At 41.3% G+C, this 25,436-nt stretch overlaps 1 protein-coding gene across 2 annotated transcripts in view; it reads left to right on the forward strand.

Moving 5' to 3' along the window:
- Positions 1-10,083: 10,083 nt before the first annotated feature.
- Positions 10,084-25,436, forward strand: part of LOC110526410 (unconventional myosin-Ie) — a 48,506-nt gene continuing 33,153 nt past the window's right edge. For both annotated transcript variants that reach the window (XM_036980794.1, XM_036980795.1), the window contains exon 1: positions 10,084-10,390. In XM_036980794.1, coding sequence (XP_036836689.1) covers positions 10,388-10,390 — 3 coding nt within the window. In that variant the 5' untranslated portion in view covers positions 10,084-10,387. The remainder of the gene's footprint in view (positions 10,391-25,436) is intronic.

Genomic DNA, 25,436 nt, shown 5'->3' on the forward strand with positions numbered 1-25,436 from the left:
GCTGAAGAAAAGCAGGCCCAAACCATGATGCTGCCACCACCATGTTTGACAGTGGGGATGGTGTGTTCAGCTGTGTTGCTTTTACGCCAAACATAACATTTTGCATTGTTGCAAAAAAGTTCAATTTTGGTTTCATCTGACCAGAGCACCTTTTTCCACATGTTTGGTGTGTCTCCCAGGTGGCTTGTGGCAAACTTTAAACAACACTTTTTATGGATATCTTTAAGAAATGGCTTTCTTCTTGCCACTCTTCCATAAAGGCCAGATTTGTGCAATATACGACTGATTGTTGTCCTATGGACAGAGTCTCCCACCTCAGCTGTAGATCTCTGCAGTTCATCCAGAGTGATCATGGGCCTCTTGGCTGCATCTCTGATCAGTCTTCTCCTTGTATGAGCTGAAAGTTTAGAGGGACGGCCAGGTCTTGGTAGATTTGCAGTGGTCTGATACTCCTTCCATTTCAATATTATCGCTTGCACAGTGCTCCTTGGGATGTTTAAAGCTTGGGAAATCTTTTTGTATCCAAATCCGGCTTTAAACTTCTTCACAACAGTATCTCGGACCTGCCTGGTGTGTTCCTTGTTCTTCATGATGCTCTCTGCGCTTTTAACGGACCTCTGAGACTATCACAATGCAGGTGCATTTATACGGAGACTTGATTACACACAGGTGGATTGTATTTATCATCATTAGTCATTTAGGTCAACATTGGATCATTCAGAGATCCTCACTGAACTTCTGGAGAGATTTTGCTGCACTGAAAGTAAAGGGGCTGAATAATTTTGCACGCCCAATTTTTCAGTTTTTGATTTGTTAAAAAAGTTTGAAATATCCAATAAATGTCGTTCCACTTCATGATTGTGTCCCACTTGTTGTTGATTCTTCACAAAAAAATACAGTTTTATATCTTTATGTTTGAAGCCTGAAATGTGGCAAAAGGTCGCAAAGTTCAAGGGGGCCGAATACTTTCGCAAGGCACTGTATATTCTCATCCCATTCCTTTACTAGATGGTGTGTATTAGGTTTTGTTGTGGAAGTGTTAGATATTACCTGTTAGATACTGCTGCGCTGTCAGATCTAGAAGAATAAGCCTTTCGCTACACTTGCAATAACATCTGCTAGTCATATGTATGTGACCAATAAAATTGTATCTTATTTTATTTGAAGCAAATTTCTGCAGCATTAGTAAAGATATGATCAATACATTTTTTAATTACTGTGCTGTTGGTAACTACCCTGGTTGGTTGACTGATAATGCACTGGTTACAGTTTGAAGCTTTTTCTTAAGTGGGCAGCTTGATGAAAGCCAGTCAATATTTAAATCACCCAGAAAATATACCTCTTTGATATCACATACATTATCAAGCATTTCACACGTGTCGTGGAAATTTCCTCTATTTACCAAATCATGAGAGCAAACCACACACACGTCAGAGTTAGTTATCACAAAGTCCATTTTTAATTATATGAGCTCTATCACAACCCTGTGACTCTCAGATCAATTCAGTGTCTATCAATGAATTCTCTGAGAGTCCAATCCACATTTCAACTGAGATCCTTTATAGCAAAAACACACACAGGATAAGACAGCATCGGCATAACTCATCGTTCAGCTTTGTCTCCTTTCTCAAACTCAGAACCATAAACCAATCCTCCATATCAACAGGCATATATCAAATCCATCCTATCTTGACAAGATCACAGAGACACACTGACTGGCACACAGACATTGTGGAGCCAAGAGATACACGCTTGACCTCTCCCCTCTCTCCGGCCCAAACAACTTAGTCTTGACATAGAACAGATACTGCAACCCCGCCACAGTATTATACAAAAATAACATTTTGATGAGAAGTAACTTACAAACATATGATGAACACTAAAACATCTTACCTATGTTACCAACCAATTCTGATTATTCCCCAACACATGTTATCCAGATACTGACTATTAGCACTTGGTGGTCTATAGCAGCTTCCCACCAGAATGGGCTTTAGGTGAGGCAGATGAAGCATATTACTTCAACAATATTTAACATGAGATCCTCTCTAATCTTTACAGGAATGGGGTTCTGAATATAAACAGCAACATCTCCAACATTGGAATTTCTATAAATGTTATAACCTTGTATTGCTACCACTATCATCAAAGGTATTTAAAAAAAAAAAAAATTACCCCCTTTTCTCCCCAATTTCATGGTATCCAATTGTTAGTAGTTACTATCTTGTCTCATCGCTGCAACTCCCGTACTGGCTCGGGAGAGACAAAGGTCGAAAGCCATGCGTCCAAAGGTCGAAAGCCAACCCAACCAAGCCGCACTGCTTCTTTTAAAAAATGTTAATAATATGTTTATTATTTTACAATAAAAAATCAAATAAAAAAGACAGCAATACTAACAATGACATTCATTGTACTGTTGAATGGGATGGCCAATTTAGAGGACAAAACTTAACTCACACATACACAAAATAAAACAAAATCCTATTAGGTGGTACATGTATAAGAAGACAGCATATAGTCATTACAAGCAGTGTAGTTAAGCCAAAAATAAATATTGAGTGGAGTACAGCACAGAGTAGCAGCAAATCGTCAACCCAGTTATGAAGTGGGACTAGACCATTTATCCAGTATCGGCTGCCATATTTTGTAAAACATTGGACTTCTATTGGAGGTATTGTATCGAATCTTTTCCATATGTATTACGTTCCCTAAATCCCGTAACCACATTTCAAAGGTAGGTACAGTCTCCAGTTTCCAAAATTGCAATATGAGCCTTTTGGCTAATAGAGTACAAAGAGAGACAGCTTTCCCTTCGTGGTTATTCCCATCAACTGTACCAAAGAGAGCGGTCAATGGGTCTGGGGCTAGAACTCTATCAAAGGCTCTAGATAAGTAATCAAAAATGAGAGCCCAGTAAACATGTAACTTAGGACATGTCCAGAATAAGTGGGTCAACGTCCCCTCATCCTGCTTGCACCTCTCACAGTGGTGAGGTGTCCGGGAATATTTTATGCAGTTTTACTTTTGAGTAATGTAACATGTGTATCACCTTAAACTGTACAAGGTTGTGTCTGGCATTCACTGAACTGTGGTTTATATTCCCGAGAGCTTCTACCCAGTCCTCATCTGAGATTTCTGACCCAAGTTCTTGTTCCCAAGCCCTTTTAATGGTGTCTGTGGATACCTCTATGTGGGCCTGTAGCACATCATACAGTCTAGAGACTGACCCTTTTGAATGGGGTATGACAAGGATCAAGTTATCTAATGTAGGACTATTTGGCTTCATGCCATACTGTGGGATATGTGTCCTTACGAAATTCTTGATTTGGAGGTATCTGAAAAAATGTGTTGTTGGCATGTTGAACTTTCCCTGTAATTGTTGAAATTAAGCTAACTGACCGTCTATGTATAGATTACCAATTGTTGTGAGCCCCTTCTCCCTCCACTGTGAAAACACCACATTATCCAATGCGGGGTGGAAAGCATGATTCAGGCAAATCGGGCTGTCAATGTATACAGTGGGTATGTTAAGAAAATACCTAATCTGTTTCCAGATCCTAAGCGTATGACAAATGACTGGGTTAGAGTCATAAGTGGATTTTTTCACATATGATGGGCTATTAACAAGTGCAGGGAGTGAGGACCGTTGACAGGAGGCCTGCTCAATCAAAAGCCATGCAGACATATCCTTCTGTCTCATCGCAGGTAAACTTTCCCTCCAGAAAGACACAATGTTCAGATTAGCAGCCCAATAATACAGTTTAAAGTGAGGAAAGCCAAAGCCCCCCTTTATTTTGTACTTGCATAAATGCTTCTTTGAAATTCTGGCTGCCTTGGTATCCCATAAAAATGGAGTTACTATTGAATCCAGTTTCTTAAAATAGCTTTGTGGTATGAAATTGGGTAGACATTGGAAGAGGTAAAGAAACCTGGGTAGGACAACCATTTTAATAGCGTTTATATGACCAACCAAGGAGATAGGCAGAGTTTTCCAAAAATCTATATTTTGTTTAAGCTGATATATTTTCATGTCCCAATTCGCTTTCAATAGCTGATCAAGGTCTCTTGTCACTACAATGCCAAGGCTTGTGAACTTGTCCATCACTGTTCTAAACGGGGTAGATTGCAGAAATTGCATATCCACAGGCCATATTGCCAGGCCAGATGCCATATTGGCATCAACTCACTTTTTTGCCAGTTTATCTTGTAGCCAGAGAAGGAGCCAAATGTGTTTATCAAATTAAGTAAGGGTGGAATAGTTTTAGGCTTGGACAAAAACAAAAGAACATCGTCTGCATATAGGGAATTTTTGTGTTGTGTGTCCTTTATTTTAACAGAAGCTATATCGGCACATGCCCGAATGCGAGTAGCAAGGGGTTCCATGGCTATAGCGAAGAGAGCAGGCGAAATAGGGCACCCCTGTCGGCACCCCTTAAACAAGCGGAATGACTGCGACATTTCTTGATTGGTTACCACGGACGCCATTGGGTGTGCATAAATAATTCTTATCCAATTAATAAATTCCTTTCCGAACCGAAGTGCTCCAGAACCGACATCATATACTTCCACTCAATCCGATCAAACGCCTTCTCTGCATCAAGAGCTATTACCACTGCCTCAACCTTATGATCGTGATACATTACGTGGAAAAGACGTCTCAAATTGTAGTGTATATGTCGGCCCGGGATAAAACCTGTCTGGTCAGGGTGTATGATGTCAGAAATATATGTTTTCAATCGGTTTGCCAATATCTTTGTCAGCACCTTGTTTCCTATGGGGAGTAACGACACGGGGCGATAAGACGACATCTCCATGGAATCTCTATCTTTTTTCAAGATCAGTGCTATTGTAGCCTCATACAGTGTTTGCGGGAGTTTGGCATTTTCTTTGGATTGTTTAAACATTCGCAACATAAGTGAAGATAGACTGGCGCAGTTCTTCTTATAGAATTCTATTACATATCCATCGGGCCCAGGGGCCTTGCTGTTTGGACATTGTGCTATCGCTGTGTTAATTTCCTCCAAAGTTATCCCTGCATCGAGTGCAGAAGCTGCCCCTAGTTCTAGTGCCTGTACATGCCTTAGCTGTGGTTTGTCACCGAGTTCAAAATAACTTTGTTGCGTTCTAGCAAGTAAAGAAGCCAGCTGCACCAATGTGTCGGAGGAAACACTGTGCACCTGGCGACCTGGTTAGCGCGCACTGCGCCCGGCCCGCCACAGGAGTCGCTAGTGCACTAGGAGACAAGGATATTCCTACCTGCCAAACCCTCCCTAACCCGGACGACGCTGGGCCAATTGTGCGTCGCCCCATGGACCTGCCGGTCGCAGCCGGTTGGGACAGAGCGTGGGCGCGAACCCAGAGTCTCTGGTGGCACAGCTAGCACTGTGATGCAGTGCCCTAGAATCAAAGGTATTTTCTAAGTGAGTTTCAGATATAGTCAGAATATGAATTATCTGCTATTAGCAAATTATTGACTTCATGAACCTTGTTTCTTAAGCTACATTATGTTAACGTGGGCGATTTTTAGCACTTTTATTCTGCAATGCTTGTTTTTATTGCATTACTGGAAAGCTTAGCAGCAGCAACTGTGGGACCTGTCTATATAAGGTCCCACAGTTGACAGTGCATGTCAGAGCAAAAACCAAGCCATGAGGTCGAAGGAATTTGCTGCAGAGCTCGGAGACAGGATTATGTCGAGGCACAGATCTGGGGAAGGGTACCAAAAAATGTCTGCAGCATTGAAGGTCCCCAAGAACACAGTGGCCTCCATCATTCTTAAATGGAAGAAGTTTGGAACCACCAAGACTCTTCCTAGAGCTGGCCGCCGGCCAAACTGAGCAATGGGGGAGAAGGACAACCATCTCTGCAGTACTCAAGGGGTCTGAATACTTTCCGAAGGCACTGTATAGTGTATGTCAGTGTGGTACAGTTTAGAGAACTCCCAACTATTTTTCTGTTTACATTTAATTGAAAATTAAACTAGTTTTTGAAGAGTTCATACTACACATATTTATGCATGACGTCTCAAAATTTTGCCCATTATAATAATCTGCATAGGAATATTCATATCTATATGACTACTTACTACTCCAATGTGCTGCAGATATGACTAAACATTTGTTTTTGGACATTAAATAGAAGTAATTCAAAGTATCTCAAGGTAAGTAAGGAAAACATCTAAATCACCCTTTCCCCAGTGATCCTTTTGCAGCCTCAAGTTCCTCTCTGGCCAATGTTTGTGCTTAAAGCTTTTTCCCAGCAGATGTCCCTACTTACCTGTTTTTACTGGCTTTGCTGTGCATCTGTAACTCTTCATCAATGTTTAATGTTCATATTATATTTGAACCATTATTAGACTCTCCAAATCTTTGAATAACAAAATTACACCCCTGCGGGGTGTGGCGGGGTCCCACAAGCCTTTGGATTGGGGTGCCCTCGGAGCGTGGACCCCCAGATAACATATGAACATCTCATAAACCATGACTTTTTGGGCAGGGAATTACAGGAAATTAGCTTTAAGACTGCACGTTTTTATCTCAGCCTCATGGAAAAATGTGTAGAATTACAGGAAATTAGCTTTAAGACTGCACGTTTTTATCTCAGCCTCATGGAAAAATGTGTAGAATACAAGGAAATTAGCTCCAAAACAGTAATATTTTCTCTCAGCCTCATGGCAACATTTGTAAAATAGCAAGAGATTAGCTATAAAACTGCACATTTTTCTTTCTGCCTCATGGCAAAAAGAAAAAGGTTTGTTTCATACTTTATTTGGATAATCCCAAGTAGATGGTTTGTAAATGTTCAATTTCGTTTTAGTCAATACTCAAGGGCACCTCAGCAGATTTGTTTCCTAGTAGGCTCAAGGATTTGAACCAGCAATCTTTCAGTTCCTGGACCAACCACTAAGCTACCTGCCACCCACAATAACTTTCAACAGCATTTCAACTAACTATCCCCTAACCTTAACCTTAACCTTTACGTAACCCTTACCTTAACCCTAGCCATAACCCTAACCCTAACGCTTAGCCTAAACCTTATTCTAAACCTAACCCTAACGCTTAGTCTAAACCTTATTCTAAACCTAACCCTAACGCTTAGTCTAAACCTTATTCTAAACCTAACCCTAACGCTTAGTCTAAACCTTATTCTAAACCTAACCCTAACGCTTAGCCTAAACCTTATTCTAAACCTAACCCTAACTGTAACCTTAGCAAGCATTTGCTTACCAACATATACAGTAGGTTTTTGATAGTATGACCATCTGTAGATCGTCTATTTGGGACTATCCAAATAAGGTGTGGCCAAATTATTATTATTTTGGTTTGGGTGTCTTGCTCGAACTGCGCTATGCCACTGACACACACACACACACACACACACACACACACACACACACACACACACACACACACACACACACACACACACACACACACACACACACACACACACGCACACACACACACACACACACACACACACACATTCTACAGATGTTTGAAATCAAATCAGTTGGTTTTCATGGCAGCAGCATAACCTGATACAGATTGTCATGGGCAGCATGCAAGCCCTGCATGCCATTGTTAGCCCTGTCAGACAGGTTACAACCACATTACACCCACAGGTTACACCTGCTCCCCCCCTACCTCACTCCACATCCAAACTGTACCCAGTTAAAGATCTGGTGCACAGGAGATTGTCAGGATTTGGCCAGGGTTGTTCCGGTTTTTGGTCACTAGATGCCCCCATTGTGCTTTTTGACCTTTTGTTTTCCCTTGATCCCCATTATTATTTGCACCTGTGCCTCGTTTCCCCTGATTGTATTTAAACCCTTAGTTTTCTAGCCCTAGTATTCTGTGAACTCTTGTTGATCCCGGTGGACTCTCTTGTGGAATTCTGTTTTTGTTCTTGTTTATTTATTTTTGAGTATCTTTTGAGGCTTTTGATGCTATACCTACCACCTTCAATATTGTGCAAGCGATAATATTGAAATGGAAGGAGTATCAGACCACTGCAAATCTACCAAGACCTGGCCGTCCCTCTAAACTTTCAGCTCATACAAGGAGAAGACTGATCAGAGATGCAGCCAAGAGGCCCATGATCACTCTGGACGAACTGCAGAGATCTACAGCTGAGGTGGGAGACTCTGTCCATAGGACAACAATCAGTCGTATATTGCACAAATCTGGCCTTTATGGAAGAGTGGCAAGAAGAAAGTCATTTCTTAAAGATATCCATAAAAAGTGTTGTTTAAAGTTTGCCACAAGCCACCTGGGAGACACACCAAACATGTGGAAGAAGGTGCTCTGGTCAGATGAAACCAAAATTGAACTTTTTGGCAACAATGCAAAATGTTATGTTTGGCGTAAAAGCAACACAGCTGAACACACCATCCCCACTGTCAAACATGGTGGTGGCAGCATCATGGTTTGGGCCTGCTTTTCTTCAGCAGGGACAGGGAAGATGGTTAAAATTGATGGGAAGATGGATGGAGCCAAATACAGGACCATTCTGGAAGAAAACCTGATGGAGTCTGCAAAAGACCTGAGACTGGGACAGAGATTTGTCTTCCAACAAGACAATGATCCAAAACATAAAGCAAAATCTACAATGGAATGGTTCAAAAATAAACATATCCAGGTGTTAGAATGGCCAAGTCAAAGTCCAGACCTGAATCCAATCGAGAATCGGTGGAAAGAACTGAAAACTGCTGTTCACAAATGCTCTCCATCCAACCTCACTGAGCTCGAGCTGTTTTGCAAGGAGGAATGGGAAAAAATGTCAGTCTCTCGATGTGCAAAACTGATAGAGACATACCCCAAGCGACTTACAGCTGTAATCGCAGCAAAAGGTGGCGCTACAAAGTATTAACTTAAGGGGGCTGAATAATTTTGCACGCCCAATTTTTCAGTTTTTGATTTGTTAAAAAAGTTTGAAATATCCAATAAATGTCGTTCCACTTCATGATTGTGTCCCACTTGTTGTTGATTCTTCACAAAAAAATACAGTTTTATATCTTTATGTTTGAAGCCTGAAATGTGGCAAAAGGTCGCAAAGTTCAAGGGGGCCGAATACTTTCGCAAGGCACTGTATATATATATATATATAATTTTTGTTTTAATTGAACCTTTATTTGACTAGGCAAGTCAGTTAAGAACAAATTCTTATTTACTATGACGGCCTACGAGGCCAAACCCAGACGACACTGGGCCAGTTCTGCACCGCCCTATGGGACTCCCAATCACGGCCAGTTGTGATACAGCCTGGGTGAACTCTTTCTATATTTGACAAAGTGAACAATGAGTGCTTTGTCTTCATCCCACTGCTCCAGTTATTTGTGATCACACAATTGTTTACATCTGTCACATGAGACATTTTTAAATGTCATACTGTAACATTCATTCACATGGTTATTATTTGGGTTATGTTAATTACATTGCCTTTAGAAAGTATTCACACTCCTTGACTTTTTCCACATTTTGTTGTGTTATAGCCTGAATTTAAAATAGATTAAATTAAGAATTTATTTGTCACTGGCCTACACACAATACCCCATAATGTCAAAGTGGAATTGTGTGTTACAGTTTTTACAAACAAATTCAAAATGAAAAGCTGAAACACCTTGAGTCAATAAGTATTAAGCCCATTTGTCATGGCAAGCCTGAATCATTTCAGGAGTAAAAATGTGCATGGACTCTAATAAATTGCATGTGCAATAATAGTGTTTCAAAAAATGTAATGACTACCTCATCTCTGTATCCCACACATGGAATTATATGTAAAGTCCCCCAGTCGAGCAGTGAATTTCAAACACATTTTCAACCAAAAAAATACATTTGTAAAAGCTATCCCAGGAGTGATCTAAAAGTATCACGTGTATAATGATTGTACAATATGGTCAATAAAGCTCTTATTTGTCTGATTTGATTGCACGACACTTTCTACCCACAGCACATGCGTTCTCCAACGAGCCCAAAATCATCTGGTGGGATTCCCTCTGGAGTGACGCGTCCAGATCCCGCTCCTATTGGCTGAGGGCAAAAGACGAATTTTCCATTTATGGATTGTTTGGTTAGGCTGCTCAGTCAACGGCCTCAAAGTTGAACATCACCACTCAAACACACTGCAGCATTCGGAGCCTGAGTTCAGTTCCTGTGCCGATTCACTTTTAGACAATAGCTACAGTATGGACAGAGCAACCAGGTCCTGAGGAGAATCCGTGCGTTCCTGCTTGGAAGGCATCTGGGATCCTATTGTTTATTTAGAATTTGTCTTACTGCAAAAACAACAACGCTGTACAGTTTTTAGTACTAGACGACTACTGAGACAGCCCCTGTTCAGTACGGAATACAAGGATACATTGTTACTGTCTGGCGAAGGAGAGAAAATGGTAAGATAACTTATCTGTTACAGACTGTTTTTTTGGATAATCATGTCATATGACTATGAAGAAACACGATAATGTATATTGTTGAAAGGGATGTGGCAATTCTTATAGATTCTTAAATATTCAGAGATCTAATGGATTCGTGACACTATGACGTTAAATTTCCATCACATGTCATAACATTGTTATAAATCTCAAGAACAGCATATTCCTATTGCACAGTATCAATACTGTCAATACAAGGGGACAATGTAATTTTATGAAATATAATCTTATGTTTTAGCTTAATGACCATATCATTTTAATGAATTGTGAAAAAAGGTTGATATTGCATCCTGTATATTGTCACCAGACTATTTGGAGAAATGTTTAGTTTAACTTGGCTAGTCGTTCAACAAGGTCATGTTGTCATGTGTCATAGCCTACTGAGGGGCTGCAAGGGTCATTTTTAGAGGCTGTTGTGAAGTTGCCTATTATTGTAACCAATAGCCATTATGTTTTTAATTGCCATAGAGAATAATAACATAGCTGGATGTATGAGTGCCTACTTCACGGAATTATATATTTTTAAGTAGACAGGAATTGCAATCATGTTAGTTTTTGTTTTGCTACAGTGTAAAGTTCAATTCAAACAACAACATTGACTAAATGCTTATTCTAGTCTCCTTTATGTCATCAATCCAATCTAGCAGGTTGTATGGAATGTTGATAAGAATGCAACAACAATCCAATCCATTATTTTCCCTCTCCTATTTGAGGAGTAGCCTACCTACCATATGTTTATGATAAAAGTTCTCTCTCTCAAACTCTCTCTCACTGAGCAGGATTTTGTATGTGGACGAGAGATATAGTAAACCATTAAACATTGAACCAATAAAATGTTTTGGTCAACAGTGTGTATCGGATACCAAAGCCTCAGTGAGACATGCTAAAGATAACTGGATCATGGATCTCTTGAGATCTAGAGGGCCCAGTTGGAAACAGTCTGCCCTGTTCGTTGTTAAACATGTTTGTTTACTCTCTGTGATACAGGTGGGTCACACTGCTCACAACTAAGTCAATATGGCATAATTGAAAAAAAACGTCTCCTTTTTAATTGTTGTCTACTCAACAACTTTCATCTCACTTACCATATAATTATACATCTGTAGGGGAGGAGGGGGGTGTAAAAGAAAAGTGGCTTGCAGATACAGTCACTATAGCAACCACCTATATTGACAGACATGCAGCTCCCACTTCCTAGGTATAGTGTTGGTTCGTGAGGTACGGCCCTACTTTGAATAATACAGGTTGGTCATGGAAGAGGAGACAGAGAGCAGCGTGTGTGTTATCCACATGGAGACCGGTTTCTCCAGCTTACTGAATGTCATCCCATCAGCTTAAGCATACCGGTGAGAGTTATGGAGAAAGTTGTCCCTGTTGCATGGCCTCTTCCTTTGTGTTTAGACCACAGTTCATGAGGCCATTGCCATTGTGGCAGATATCCCAATGTGGATATCCGCTAAAATACTGTTTATTGAATCCAACAGGTCAACTGCAGTATTACATTCTCTTTTAAAGGCAGAGGTTGGGTCTAATCAATAATGTATATTTTATTTTGTTTGATTTCATTAAATAAGATTTTTTTCACATTTTGTATAATTTATTCAGCTTGAATTGCCCAAATTCACTGAATGACGTTGCTTGACTTGTAATGTACTGTACACTTACTGTACAAAACATTTAGTAATACCAGCTCTTTCCATGACATAGTGACAGCTATGATCCCTTATTGATGTCACTTGTTAAATCCACTTCAATCAGTGTAGATGAAGGGAAGGAAATGGGTTAAAAGAAGGATTTTTAAGCCATGAGACAACTGAGACATGGATTGTGTACATGTGTCATTCAGAGGGTGAATGGGCAAGACGAACCTGGTATGGTAGTAGGTGCCAGGTGCCGTGCTGCTGGGTTTTTCACGCTCAACAATTTCCCTTGTGTATCAAGAATTGTCCACCACCCAAAGGACATCCAGCCAACTTGACACAACTGTGGGGAGCATTGGAGTTAACATGGGCCAGCATCGAATGCTTTTGACATCTTGTGATGTCTATGCCCCGGCGAATTGAGACTGTTCTGAGAGCAAAAGCAGAAGGTGTTCCTAATATTTTGTACACTGTGTGTATTCTGACATTACCAACCCTGCCCTATGTCCATATATTGTCTCTCTAGAACAGGTCAACCCTGTTATGCAGTCTCACTGCTCTGCTCCCAGTGCACAGTGTATGGATCCTGTAGATCTGGTTCCCCACAAGGGAATCCAAGGAACAAACCTTTACATAATACATACTCAGTAGCACATAACTGAGCTCTATAACTTAGCTAACAGTCAAACTGAGAACATAAAGTATTTTTCATGTTATATCAGGACAATGAGGTATGATTATAGGAGATTTAACTGAACTATTTTACTTGAGCTTCCATTGGGGTAAATCCATATACATTGAATCACTTTTTGACAGCATCCCTTTTGATTTAAACAAAACTTTCCATACATGTTCGCCCATGGAAGAAGTGCTCAGGAAGCGACTTTCTGCACCTGAATGCCAAAACATTCAAGAGATAGAGCTGCTCAGATTTGACCATTTTGCATACCCCACCATACCATGAGACATTATGTCTTCATTACTGGAAAAGATAAATGGTTGAGTTTGATATAATTTAAAAGCTTACAAACTGGGTTGTGAAACTATTTGATAGTTTCTTAGCCTCTACTTTACATCATCTGAGGTTTTTGTGCTATGCCCGCCATCGGTTGAGACACAACATGCTCTTGAGTACAGAGTGGGTGTCATTTCAATCATGGAAATATCAGTCCTATCCCTTCAGACCACTGCAATTTAACGGGTACACTGTTGAAATTTAAATTTAAATTGTAAATTCTAATTACTACCACAAAGAGGACCTCCGGTCCACCCACCGTCCAGTGTCAATTTAAATGGTCATGTCTGTTCTATTATCTATATTTCTATGATTTCAAACTTCAATAGGTTTCCTATGGAGGATTATTGACAGTATAATTTAAAACAGATTATTCCCATTCAAGTTAACGTTGTCTGATTTGTGGACCTCCAACCATTTTTGTGGAACAATTTAAAATTTAGATTTTCAAATGGTATTCCCATTTGTTTGACAACTGTTTGCAAGCTTTTAAATTCAATCAACCGTTTATCTTCTCCAGTGATGAAGACATGGATATCTCATGGTATGGTGGGGTATGCAAAAAAGCTCAACTTTGAGCACCTTTATCTCTGGATGCACTCTTTATCACTTTCTGACCACTTATTCTATGGGCAAATATGTATGGAAGGTTTAGTTCAAATCAAAAGGGTTGCTGTCCAAATTGATTGAATTCAGATGGATTTACCCATTGTCCTCCCATATGAGGTACCATAAAATGCATGCATTTACATTGCTTGATGACTGGACGACTACCTCTCTGTAGGATCATAGTGGTTTTAAAAACATTCTTTCTCCTTCTGTAGTAGATTCCAATGAACAAACCCAGATATGAGGATAGATAGATTTAGCATGCCGTGCACACAACATCTAGATGAGCCAGCATTAGACAACTTTTAGCCTTGAGGCACAATCTGACTCACTTCAGAGGTAATATTCTGCAGTGGGTTCACTGCAGAATAATGCAGGCCTTTGAAATTCCACTGGTTCTGCTGAAGTTGGAGATATTCCTATTTAGGCTAGCGCTTGTGGGCGGTTCCCTGGCATGGGTAATGAATTGCATGCTGAATGACCAGAAGGAAATGGAGTGGTTTCCTTCTTGTGAGGTAGCTTTAATGACAGTAGAACATATGCGCTGTATATGCAGATCTCTTCATTAGTGACAGATTTATTGAGCACAATATTCAGTAAGCAGAGAATGGTAAGGTTGAGTTCAAAACAATATCAAACATTTGGACACAACTGAATGTATCCTTTCAATGACCCAGGTGGAAAACATTTAATACGTCTTGCATCTTAACATTTTACACCACTGGAAAAATTGGACATGAAAGGAGCAATTGTTTTTCCAGGTTTTCTCCAAAAGTAGGTTGCTGTTTTGCGAACAAGATCATAGCACGTCATCTGGATGTGTCAGAACCTGGCTCGTCAAAAACAGACTTTCTGTCAAATAACAAACCTTCCCCAGATATTCTCCTCTCTTTAGCCTGATGTCAGAGATAAAGAATGAACGTTATGCACCAATGCGAAACACAATGCAGTTACTCAGTGCAAAACTCTTCCTTTTTGAAAGGCTTTTTGGGGCCACATTGAGCGAACTCTAATATTTGGCTTGTGTGGAGAGAAGCAGTCTGTCACTCTGACTGTCTGGAGCACCAGACGGTAGCATCACTCGTAGGCCCCACTGCCAGATGCTGAATACTAGGTCAGTATGACAGCATATGGTTTTTATCAGCTTTTCCTGCAGGGAGGTGAATGCTCAGTAACATCGCTCCATTTCAAAGCCTGCACTCCATTTTCCACCCTGCATTGCTAAAAATATTTTTTGCAGGAATTTGAGACCTTCTCTAGAACATGGCAAACACCCCTTCTGTAGAACTAGGGAACTTGTTAAATGTTTCACAGAGGTCCAGTAAACCTACACTCTCCTCTTTATCAATCCCACACATATTGGTCTTTGTTACAAAGCTCCATCTTCATGTTCGTGGCGTTCCGTAAGCCATCACACAGGTTCTAAGTTCTGACTTACTGACTTCCAGAACAGATGGCAGAATCAGATTTATTTATGGGTGTTAAACACTGGTCTGGGCTATACTATTCTGATAATGTTCTCACAGAAGCTCCCCTGAAGAATAATTACTCATTAGTTGTAACCCCTTGTGGTTTGTTTGTGCAAAATGAAAAGTTAAAAGGACGAATTAAACATAAAATGAGCATTCCTTTAATTTAACTTTCTATTGAAGGTTTAACATTTTCATTTGTTTTATGAAGAGCTGATGTTGACCTTTCTGTCTTCAAACAGATGTGATGCCACATCCTGCCATGTCTTTTAAAGTGCATCAGATTAGAGGATACCACTTCATGGTGCCCATTCATGATGCCATTAACACAGCAACTTCCTCTGTTTGTCACTTACTTAGTATTCCTCAGTAGTTGAGCATGGTGGCAGTTTGTTCTCCAAACCAAACCCCATTGTTCTTTACTGACAAGTAAATGTTCCCTTTGTGCAAACTAATAGCACCTGCTAACTGTGGCCATTGATGCCTTTATAATGTAGGGTTACCTGTCAGTCTAGTGGTTTTGGAGAAAGCAAAAATATAGAGGATTCTCCTTTTTAGATCCAATTGTATACCCATTTCCTGCCTCACTTTTGTTTAATGAACGTTTCCATAAATATTTGTCTTTATTTTCTGCTTTCTTCGGCCGTTTCAGTGATGGCACAGTGATAAGGCAGGCCTTTGATATTCTTTGAAATCTGAAACACATCCCTCAGCAACCTGGGACAGCTGTGAATGTGGTGGTCAGGTGAGGAACAGACAGCTGCATTGTCCCCTCTGTAAAGTGATCTGGGTCTGTGTGTCCCGGCTAGCTCACTGTCAGCTCCCCTCTTCTCTTCTGGCTTGCCCAGGTTTCCTGCTGCCCAGCCCTTTGTACAGCACACTGTTTGTGAGCCTGGCTCTCGCACCACTACCCACAAGACTGGGAGCCCAGCAGGCCTCTACCCTCACTGGGGCTGCAGCCCAATTGAGAGCACAGTCTGTTCTCACAGCGAATGTCTCCCATTACCCCAGTGAGGGGTAGGGAGGACTGTGACAGGCTGCTCTTTGGTCCCATGTAGTAGAGGCCACTTTTGGCCACTTTAGGCTGATGTGATATCTTCTCTCACAGACAACACCCACCTGTTCTAGTCTGGCCAACAATTAAACAGCTGCTATGTTTTATAGAGGTGCCATGTGTAGTAAATGGAAACTCATGTTTTTCCTAGAAGTATATAGGTTTGACATATTTTAGGCAATTTCATGCTGAGACAAAGTTTTCACAACATTTGTCACTATAATTTTCATATTTTCCAAATGTAGTTACCGTGATATCAGCCCCATTGGGCACAGCTGGAGTCTTCTGTCTGCCTCTGGATATTTTCTGTCTTGTCTGTGGATCTGAGCTCAAGTGACAGGGTTATGTTTGCTCACTAGCATACAGACAAACATGCCCTGAATTCCATGGGTGATGCCTGCGTACCAGTAAAAGGATAGCTCATCTCCCAGGTCTATCAATCTCTTTCCTGGGTGCACAGATTAATCATCAGTCGCATGTCAATGTTTATGTCACTTTAGTGTTACTGGTGCATAACTGTAATAATACTTATTATAAACTGAGTGGTTCGAGTCCTGAATGGTGATTGGCTGACAGATGTGGTATATTAGGCCCTATACTACAGGTATTTAAAAATATATATATAATCATTTACTGCTCTATTTACGTTGGTAACCAGTTTCTAATAGCAGTAAGGCACCTCGGGGGTTTGTGATATATGGCCAATAAACCACGGCTAAGGGCTGTATCCAGGCACTCCGCGTTGCTTAGTGCGTAAGAACAGCCCTTAGCCGTGGTATTTTGGCCATATACAACACCCCCTCCGGGCCTTATTGCTACATAATAAACAAGTAGCATCACAGTGAGAGTCAAGTGCACATTTTTTATCATTTTCAACATATATCCACTGTCTACAGTCTCCCACACTAAGGAGGTGAAACTCTGTTCAGTAACAAATAAGTAATAAAAGTCCTATCTAAAGCTTCTATTTGCATGTGTTTTCTCACCCGTTAGGACAGCTGTTGAGATTGTCTCTGATTGGGAATCATACTTAGGCAGCCTTTTTCCCACCTGTGTTTTGTGGGTAGTTGTTTTCTGTACAGTTTATTTGCCTTACAGAACTGTTTGTTTTTTCACTTTGTTATTTTGTTCGAGTGGTTTGATCAATAAAAATCATGAACACTTACCACGCTGCGTTTTGGTCCGATCCTCATTCCGACGAGAGACGTTACACTCTATCTGTTCAGCTTGTTTCCTTCCCACTGTCGCATTATGTCAAAAGATCATAGGCCTCTGATTCAGTGTTTGAGCTCCAGTACTGCCCCATGGAGACTTTATCAACCCATCTCAGTCTGTCACCGTGCCCTAGGTCACCATTGTTTTCACCCTGCGTCACTTCTCAGATTAAGTCTAATGGCTCATTATGGCTTTCCTATAATCATCAATTAGTATACTATTGTGCCACACAATTTCTCACTGTATTGTGCCAGTAATACCCATAATCTCATTAGCTACACGAGCAGTCAAAAGTTCTTTATTTTTACTGTTTTCTACATTGTATAATAATAGTGAAGACATCAAAACTATGAAATAACACATATGGAATCATGTACAATGTAAGATGGCGCCGAAGAACATGGCAGACGTTTTACATTCTCCAAACCAACCAGTTTTTTTTGTTTGTTGCGTTTTGTTATGTTTTAATTTATTGTGTACATAATGTTGCTGCCACCGTCTCTTACGACCGAAAATAACTTTTGGACATCAGAAAAGCGATTACTCAACACGAACTGGAAGAAACTTTTTTTTTAACGAGTCCGACGAGAAGGATATCCTGCGTTCACTGGAAAAGGACCAGATCCATGTCTTTTGCGTGAAGAATAGACGCCGGAAAAGGGGACGCAGATCGGGGATCCTTCGGAGAAGCCAGAGGTGACCGAGTAAACTCCCAATGCCTTCCATTCTCCTTGCTAATGTGCAATCGTTAGATAATAAAATTGATGACCTATTATTAAGATTATCCTACCAACGGGACATTAAAAACTGTAACATCTTATGTTTCACCGAGACGTGGTTGAACAAAGAAACGGACAATATAGAGCTGGCGGGATTTTCCATGCACCGTCAGAACAGAGACGTTACCTCTGGTAAGACGAGTGGTGGGGGTGTGTGTCTTTTTGTCAATAACAGCTGGTGTGTGATGTCTAATATTAAAGAAGTCTCGAGGTATTGCTCGCCTGAGGTAGAGTACCTTATGATAAGTTGTTGACCACACTATCTTCTCATCTGTATTATTTGTAGCCGTCTATTTACCACCACAAAGCGAAGCTGGCACTAAGACCGCTCTCAACCAACCATAAGCAAAGAAGAAAATGCTCTCCCAGAAGCGGCGCTCCAAGTGGCTGGGGACTTTAATGCAGGCAAACTTAAATCAGTTTTACCACATTTTTACCAGCATGTGCAACCAGGGGGGAAAAATCCTAGACCACCTTTACTCCACACACAGAGATGCATACAAAACTCTCCCCTGCCGTCCGTTTTCTATGTTACCGCGTGGCAAGCGGTACTGGAGCGCCAAGTCTAGGACCAAAAGGCTCCTCAACAGCTTCTACCCCCAAGCCATTAGACTGCTGAACAATTCATAAAAATCACCACCGGACAATTTACAAGTTTGAGATTTTTGGTTCCAATCGCCGTGTCTTTGTGAGACGCAGAGTAGATGCACGGATGATCTCTGCATGTGTGGTTTCCACCATGAAGCATGGAGGAGGAGGTGTGATGGTGTGGGGGTGATTTGCTGGTGACACTGTCTGTGATTTATTTAGAATTCAAGGCACACTTACTCAGCATGGCTACCACAGCATTCTGCAGCAATATGCCATCCCATCTGGTTTGCGCTTAGTCCCATTATCATTTGTTTTTCAACAGGACAATGACCCCAAACACACCTCCAGGCGGTGTAAGGGCTATTTGACCAAGAAGGAGAGTGATAGAGCGCTGCATCAGAGGACCTGGCCTCCACAATCACCAATTGAGATAGTTTGGGATGAGTTGTACCGCAGAGTGAAGGAACAGCAGCCAACAAGTGCTCAGCATATGTGGGAACTCCTTCAAGACAGTTGGAAAAGCATTCCTCATGAAGCTGCGAGAGAGAATGCCAAGAGTGTGCAAAGCTGTCATCAAGGCAAAGGATGGCTAATTTGAAGATTTTAAAATATAAAATATATTTAGATTTGTTTAAAACTTTTGGTTACTACATGTGTTATTTCATAGTTTTCATGTCTTCACTATTATTCTACAATGTAGAACATAGTAAAAATAAAGAAAAACCCTTGAATGAGTAGGTGTGTCCAAGCTTTTTACTAGTACTGTATGTATGGATGGATGGATTAACTGTACATATCACTGAACCAAACATAAACTGTAACCCTCAATGAAAGGGTGTGATGTAGCTCTGCAATCCATTAGCAATTCTATAGTGACCAACAAAATATAAGATTAATGTCAGAGAATCTAGAGAATGTCAGCTGGAAATAATTTAAACTGTGCTATATTGTTCCCTTCAAAGCTGCAGCCTACTGCAACATCTATCATTTTTATTCTTCTCACATTTTTACTGCACAAACCCTTTGAAATAAGATTTTATATGAGAAATGTATCAAGTATTGCAGTGAAATCTGGTGTGTGAACATTTGCTTTGTGACAGTGAAGCTGATTGTGATTCATTAAGGTTATCTTTGTGGAATGTAAATGTTTGTCATTGGATTCATTGTGTATATTCAGAACAGTAAGTCATGAAGCTGTATTTGAGATAATTTTCCAATGTGTGTGTGTGTGAGTCTGTAGCAGTGACTGAGTTTGAGCTCTCTTCCATTTAATTTTTTAGAGCTGGTCAGCTGCTTGGACTGTTCAGACACAAAGTAAGTCAGTGACAAAACTAAGTATTCCAAAATAAGTATTTTATTTTGATCTCTCTGGGCATGCTGTGTGGAAATACATTGACAGACAGCAGCCTCATACCCAGTCCCAGACAGACTGTAAATGCATGGGTGTGTAAAGTAAAGGTCTGTGCCAGTGTTCTGTTGGGTAGGCCAGGTTATTACCAGTGTTCTGGTGGGTAGGCCAGGTTATTACCAGTGTTCTGTTGATCTCTCTGGGCATGCTGTGTGGAAATACATTGACAGACAGCAGCCTCATACCCAGTCCCAGACAGACTGTAAATGCATGGGTGTGTAAAGTAAAGGTCTGTGCCAGTGTTCTGTTGGGTAGGCCAGGTTATTACCAGTGTTCTGGTGGGTAGGCCAGGTTATTACCAGTGTTCTGTTGGGTGAGCCAGGTTATTACCAGTGTTCTGTTGGGTAGGTCAGTTTATTACCCGTGTTCTGTTGGGTAGGCCAGGTTATTACCAGTGTTCTGTTGGGTGAGCCAGGTTATTACCAGTGTTCTGTTGGGTGAGCCAGGTTATTACCAGTGTTCTGTTGGGTGAGCCAGGTTATTACCAGTGTTCTGTTGGGTAGGCCAGGTTATTACCAGTTTTCTGTTGGGTAGGCCAGGTCATTACCAGTGTTCTGTTGGGTAGGCCAGGTTATTAGGCCATACTTGGGGAGGGTGGAATGCTTTCTGGTGAGAGGTCGTTGTTGATGACTTCCTGAGTGTTTAACGTCAGCTCAGATGGGAGTTGTGCTGCTCTTGGTCGTCAGCCAGCACCCATTTCCCGGAGCGCCTTGGCGTAAGGTGCTCTAAACTGGCATCGTTAGTCTGCCTGTTTTCTATGCCATCCGGAGTACACACAGCCCTTCATCTCTCTGATGCTACCTTCCTGGGAGCCATGCCAGATATGATCATTTAGGATAATTGATCACCCAATTTGGCTCTACTGTTCCTAGGACATTTTTTTCATGCACCCAGTTGAATTTGAGTATGACTATGGTGAATGTTCAATCTTTTTATTCAGTCCAAAAATAGATGGCAGAAAGAGAGTTTTAGTTCTTGCTAGTGTTTAGTCAAGCTCCCACACGTCTGGTTTTGATTAACTTCTCGGTTATGCTTCCTTTTGTGGGCTGCTAATATCTCTTAAAAGTTGTTGTATATTTGTATGAATCTGTCAAACTTTGTTTAGGCAGGGCAGTTTTATGGCAGGCTGTAATTTATGCGCTCTAGTATTGGACTTACTGTACAGTTGGCACCTAGTGTGGCTTCCTCTCTGTATATATGTACACAGTGGCAGCAAGGCCCAACAAACAAATATTAACTTGTATAGAAGTTCACCTCTGTCGGATGGCTTATCACACAACTGATGTTATTGACACAGCTGGTGTATGTGTCTGTGTCCTCTTAGTGAAATGAATGTGTTCTCTGCTGTTGCCCTGTTGGACTGATCGATATGTCAGGCATCTGTTTGCCCCCCTGAAAGGACTGGTTCATAAGGAGAGGAATGAACTTGGTGGAGCCAAAGGAGGAAAATGACCCATACATCCAATGTATAAACTGGGTAATTATTCTATTTATACCATGAACAAGCACAAGGCATGCTTTTCTACACACTCAGCCAGCCACACCCCTTATGACGAGGTTCTCTTTCGCATTTCTTTCTGACGTGTCACACCACCACCTGTATCCCTCCTGTTCTGTCACTATCGAAGTTATCTCTCTTACTCTCCATTGCGGTGATTAAAATTCCAGGCGATGAAAGCACTCAACGTGTCTTAGAGAATATACATCCACCTCTCTTTGCTCCAGCCACACAATTGAACAGTGTCTGACCTTCACAGACCTATCCCAAGGTAACTTGAGGCACTCTGGGCTCATTTCAGCCATGTTATGCCACAGTAGTACTGTGCCCAGAACCCAGACAGTTTTGGTACACATTGTAAAAACAACTCCTGCTGCATTGATGTGTTTTCCAGTGAGTGGCCCTCCCTCTTCCCCTTCTCCCATTCAGGAGTTCTCCTGTCAAGGCCTGGGAGGTCCTTTGTCATATATCTGTTTTAAATGGGCCAATTAGTCCAGGCCATAACCCATGACTGCTACTGGGCTAAAGCCTCACTAATTCAGAGGGTTTTCTGTTTATGGCAATTGACTCTCCTCCTGGCAACAGTCTCATCACAAGAGGAGATACCAAACTTCTTACTGATGCAGAAGGTGTCTTAGACCCTGAGGATGGAGTCTTTACCATGTCATGAAAGATTTATAGAGTTGATTTCTGAAGGTCTATCTTCAAGATACCCAGTGGATATTGAAGGGTGCAATGGATTTATGAGAAGTGGTTGGCTCCTGACTAGCAGGTGATTTCACAGCTGAAAAGCAGTATTTGGTATAATCCTTCAGTCATAGGGGTTTTCTTTCTCTTTTGAGAAAACATAATTTAGAGTGGTAATTTATACTATAAAAACACGTTGCTAACTGGCAGTGTTGTAGCTCGACGTTTTATTCCAATACTGACTCCTAGAGAGTGCTACCATTATCCCTTATGAATGAGTATGAATGTCAGACCACCCAGATGTGTTCCACAGTAAAGGGATATTGAATGACCGTATAGCAGGGGACCCCAATTACATTCAGCTGTGGGCCGATTTATCCTTGAGTGGATGGTCGGCAAGAATCCCAAACAGTATTTGACAAAAACAAAAAGATTTCAAACCTTGATTACATTGGGATAAAATCACATATGCCTCTCTATTTATGCGCAGGAAAACTTGGGAACAGATTTCCTAAATTTAAATGACATTCAGCTGATTTTCTGGTGATTTTACGGTATTTTATGTCCAACAACAAAAGTTTTTTTGTCTTTTTTTTTTTTTTGCCAAGAGAACTTGGGGGGGACAAATAAAATCATCCAGGGGCTGAATTTGGCCCGCGGGCTGCCTATTAGGGAACTCTGCAGTATGGTATTACTTGTTGAGAATGGGAGGGTATCCCTACAGGTGTCACACCTCACACAATGGCATTTTATTATCAGCAATGTTTACAGGAGTTCATTGAGGTCTACCTGATTTTACAGGGAGTGAATATTGTTGCCACAGCAATGTTAAGCAGTGACATGGGACCCACTTAGGTCTAGTTCAGGGAATTCTATGTGTGGCACGCATCTACCCGGTAATGTATGGCAAGCTGAAAAAGAAGGAGGGAAGGTTCTCTTTGACAGAGAGAGCAAACCGCCATACAAAAACTGAGACCAGGGAGATATTGTCTTTGCATAAATATATCATTTATATTATTGTCACTGGACATTTGCAAGAATTCCCTTCCTAGTCGAGGGCTCCTAGCTGGAAGCTGTGTGACTGAAATCTGAGACTCTGGATAAATAGCAGCCGCTGTGTGGCACAGAAAATCATTGGTACGAATGAGAGCCCGCTGCAAATGGTTTGTTTGCATTCAAGCAGCAAGAAAAATAGTGTGGCTGTTCTTAAAAGAGTAGGCCTACCCATGGCGACATCTAGCTTTTTTTAGTCTTTCTAAGTTCCACCCTATAACATAGCATGTGCTATTACATTTCATTATTATTTTTGTGTGTCTAGTCATAAACATTGTCATGTATTTAAGGGGGAATTATAAACTGTAGATGTATTCTCATGATATATGACATTTCACATGAGTTTCCATGGATAGCTACATAGGAGGAGAGGTTTCAAGAGAGGTTCCTCTATCTCAGCTTACACCTCTCCTTATCTCTCTGTTTGTTCTCCCTGGGGAGGACACAGGCACCCAGCTATCCAGCCCTACCTAGCCCTGCCCAGCCCTACCTAGCCCTGCCCTGGAGGCTACAGCTCTCTCCAGTCCACACTACCCTCAGCTACCATCTAGAGTTGATTTAGTACAATTATGTAACAAACTCTTAGAAAAATAGGGCCTTGTCTTACGTAAACGCTTATTCAACATGTACGTCAGCCCTGGCCCAGATAAACAGTATAAGAACTTAGACAGTTAAGGAGTAGTGGTGGCTTTCTCTGCATTATTGATGTTGGTATATCTTTTCTAAGCAGGTGACTTCAGGGTAAGCTGCACAGCAGAATGAGAAGCACTGCAGCCTGGATTCTCATGTCTACCACTTATACCTAATAGATATAGACCAAACCTGGGGCGGCAGGTAGCTTAGTGGTTATAGCGTTGGACTAGTAACCACAGGTTGCAAGATCGAATCCCTGAGCTGATAAGGTAAAAGTCTGTCATTCTGCCCCTGAACAATGCAGTTAACCCACTAGGCTGTCATTGAAAATAACTAACTGCATGTTTACAGGTGTTAATGTCTCTCAGACAAACACTGAATTGACTCTATTCGGTGTAAGTCACATTTTCATGAGCTTTGGTAGCGGGGACTGTTTCCACTGGCATTGGGCTCTGGGTATTTTCATTAATGGGTAGTTATGGCTGCCAGGCTAAGAGACCCAGACAGGGTCAGAAATGTTTTTACTTATTGACGCGAGACAACTATAAGTCCAAGTCTGGGTAGTGTTCTTAGGCTTGGCATGGATGTCTCCTCTACTGGCATGGTGCTGAGCAGTGGTGAAGCTGGCTCCCCGTTGGCTGTACCCTGGGTGTTGCTGCCACTTAGACAGCAGGCGCTGCCATGGTGCCCATGGTCCAGTCTGGGTCCAGACCCAGCTGAGAAAGAGGCTGCTGTCTAGGGTGCTCTGTGACCCTAATGAATATCCCATCCCATGGAGAAGCGGTGCATGGCAACAGCCCCACGCTGCTGCTTATTGTTACTTCTCTTTTCTCATCTTGAAATACCCCGGATGATGATTCAGACTGTTCAGATTACTGTCTCTAATATTAGAGACACCACAGTATTCTCAATCATCATCCAGGGTTTTTCAACCTCTCTCTTTGATTGCTTTGTTTTCTCCTCTTGACTTGTGGAAGGTTTACTCTCTGTCAGCACTCTGTTCCTGGCACTGCTCTGAAATGAGTGGTTTTTAAAAGTGCAGATTCAGCAGTTGATCCAGAGCAGTGATAGAGTCCAGGTGGAAGCACTGCTTAGTGTTGGCCTTGATTTAGTTCTATTTAGTTTATGTCAGTTAAAGGGGCAATCCGGAGTTGAAATAATAACAAAGCGCCCCTGTTTCGGTAAAACGTTGAGAGATGGGGCTGGAGAAACCACTCTCAAATTCATAGACCACGCTATGGATGCCAGGACATCCATGATATCAACATTATAGTTTTAACCATGTTTTGAGGCTATATCGGGTTTGTTTACATTTACTTTGTTTACAAACATTGAAGTAAAACAAGCTGATAT

This window comes from Oncorhynchus mykiss, chromosome 6, assembly GCF_013265735.2.
Source record: "Oncorhynchus mykiss isolate Arlee chromosome 6, USDA_OmykA_1.1, whole genome shotgun sequence".
NCBI lineage: Eukaryota > Metazoa > Chordata > Actinopteri > Salmoniformes > Salmonidae > Oncorhynchus > Oncorhynchus mykiss.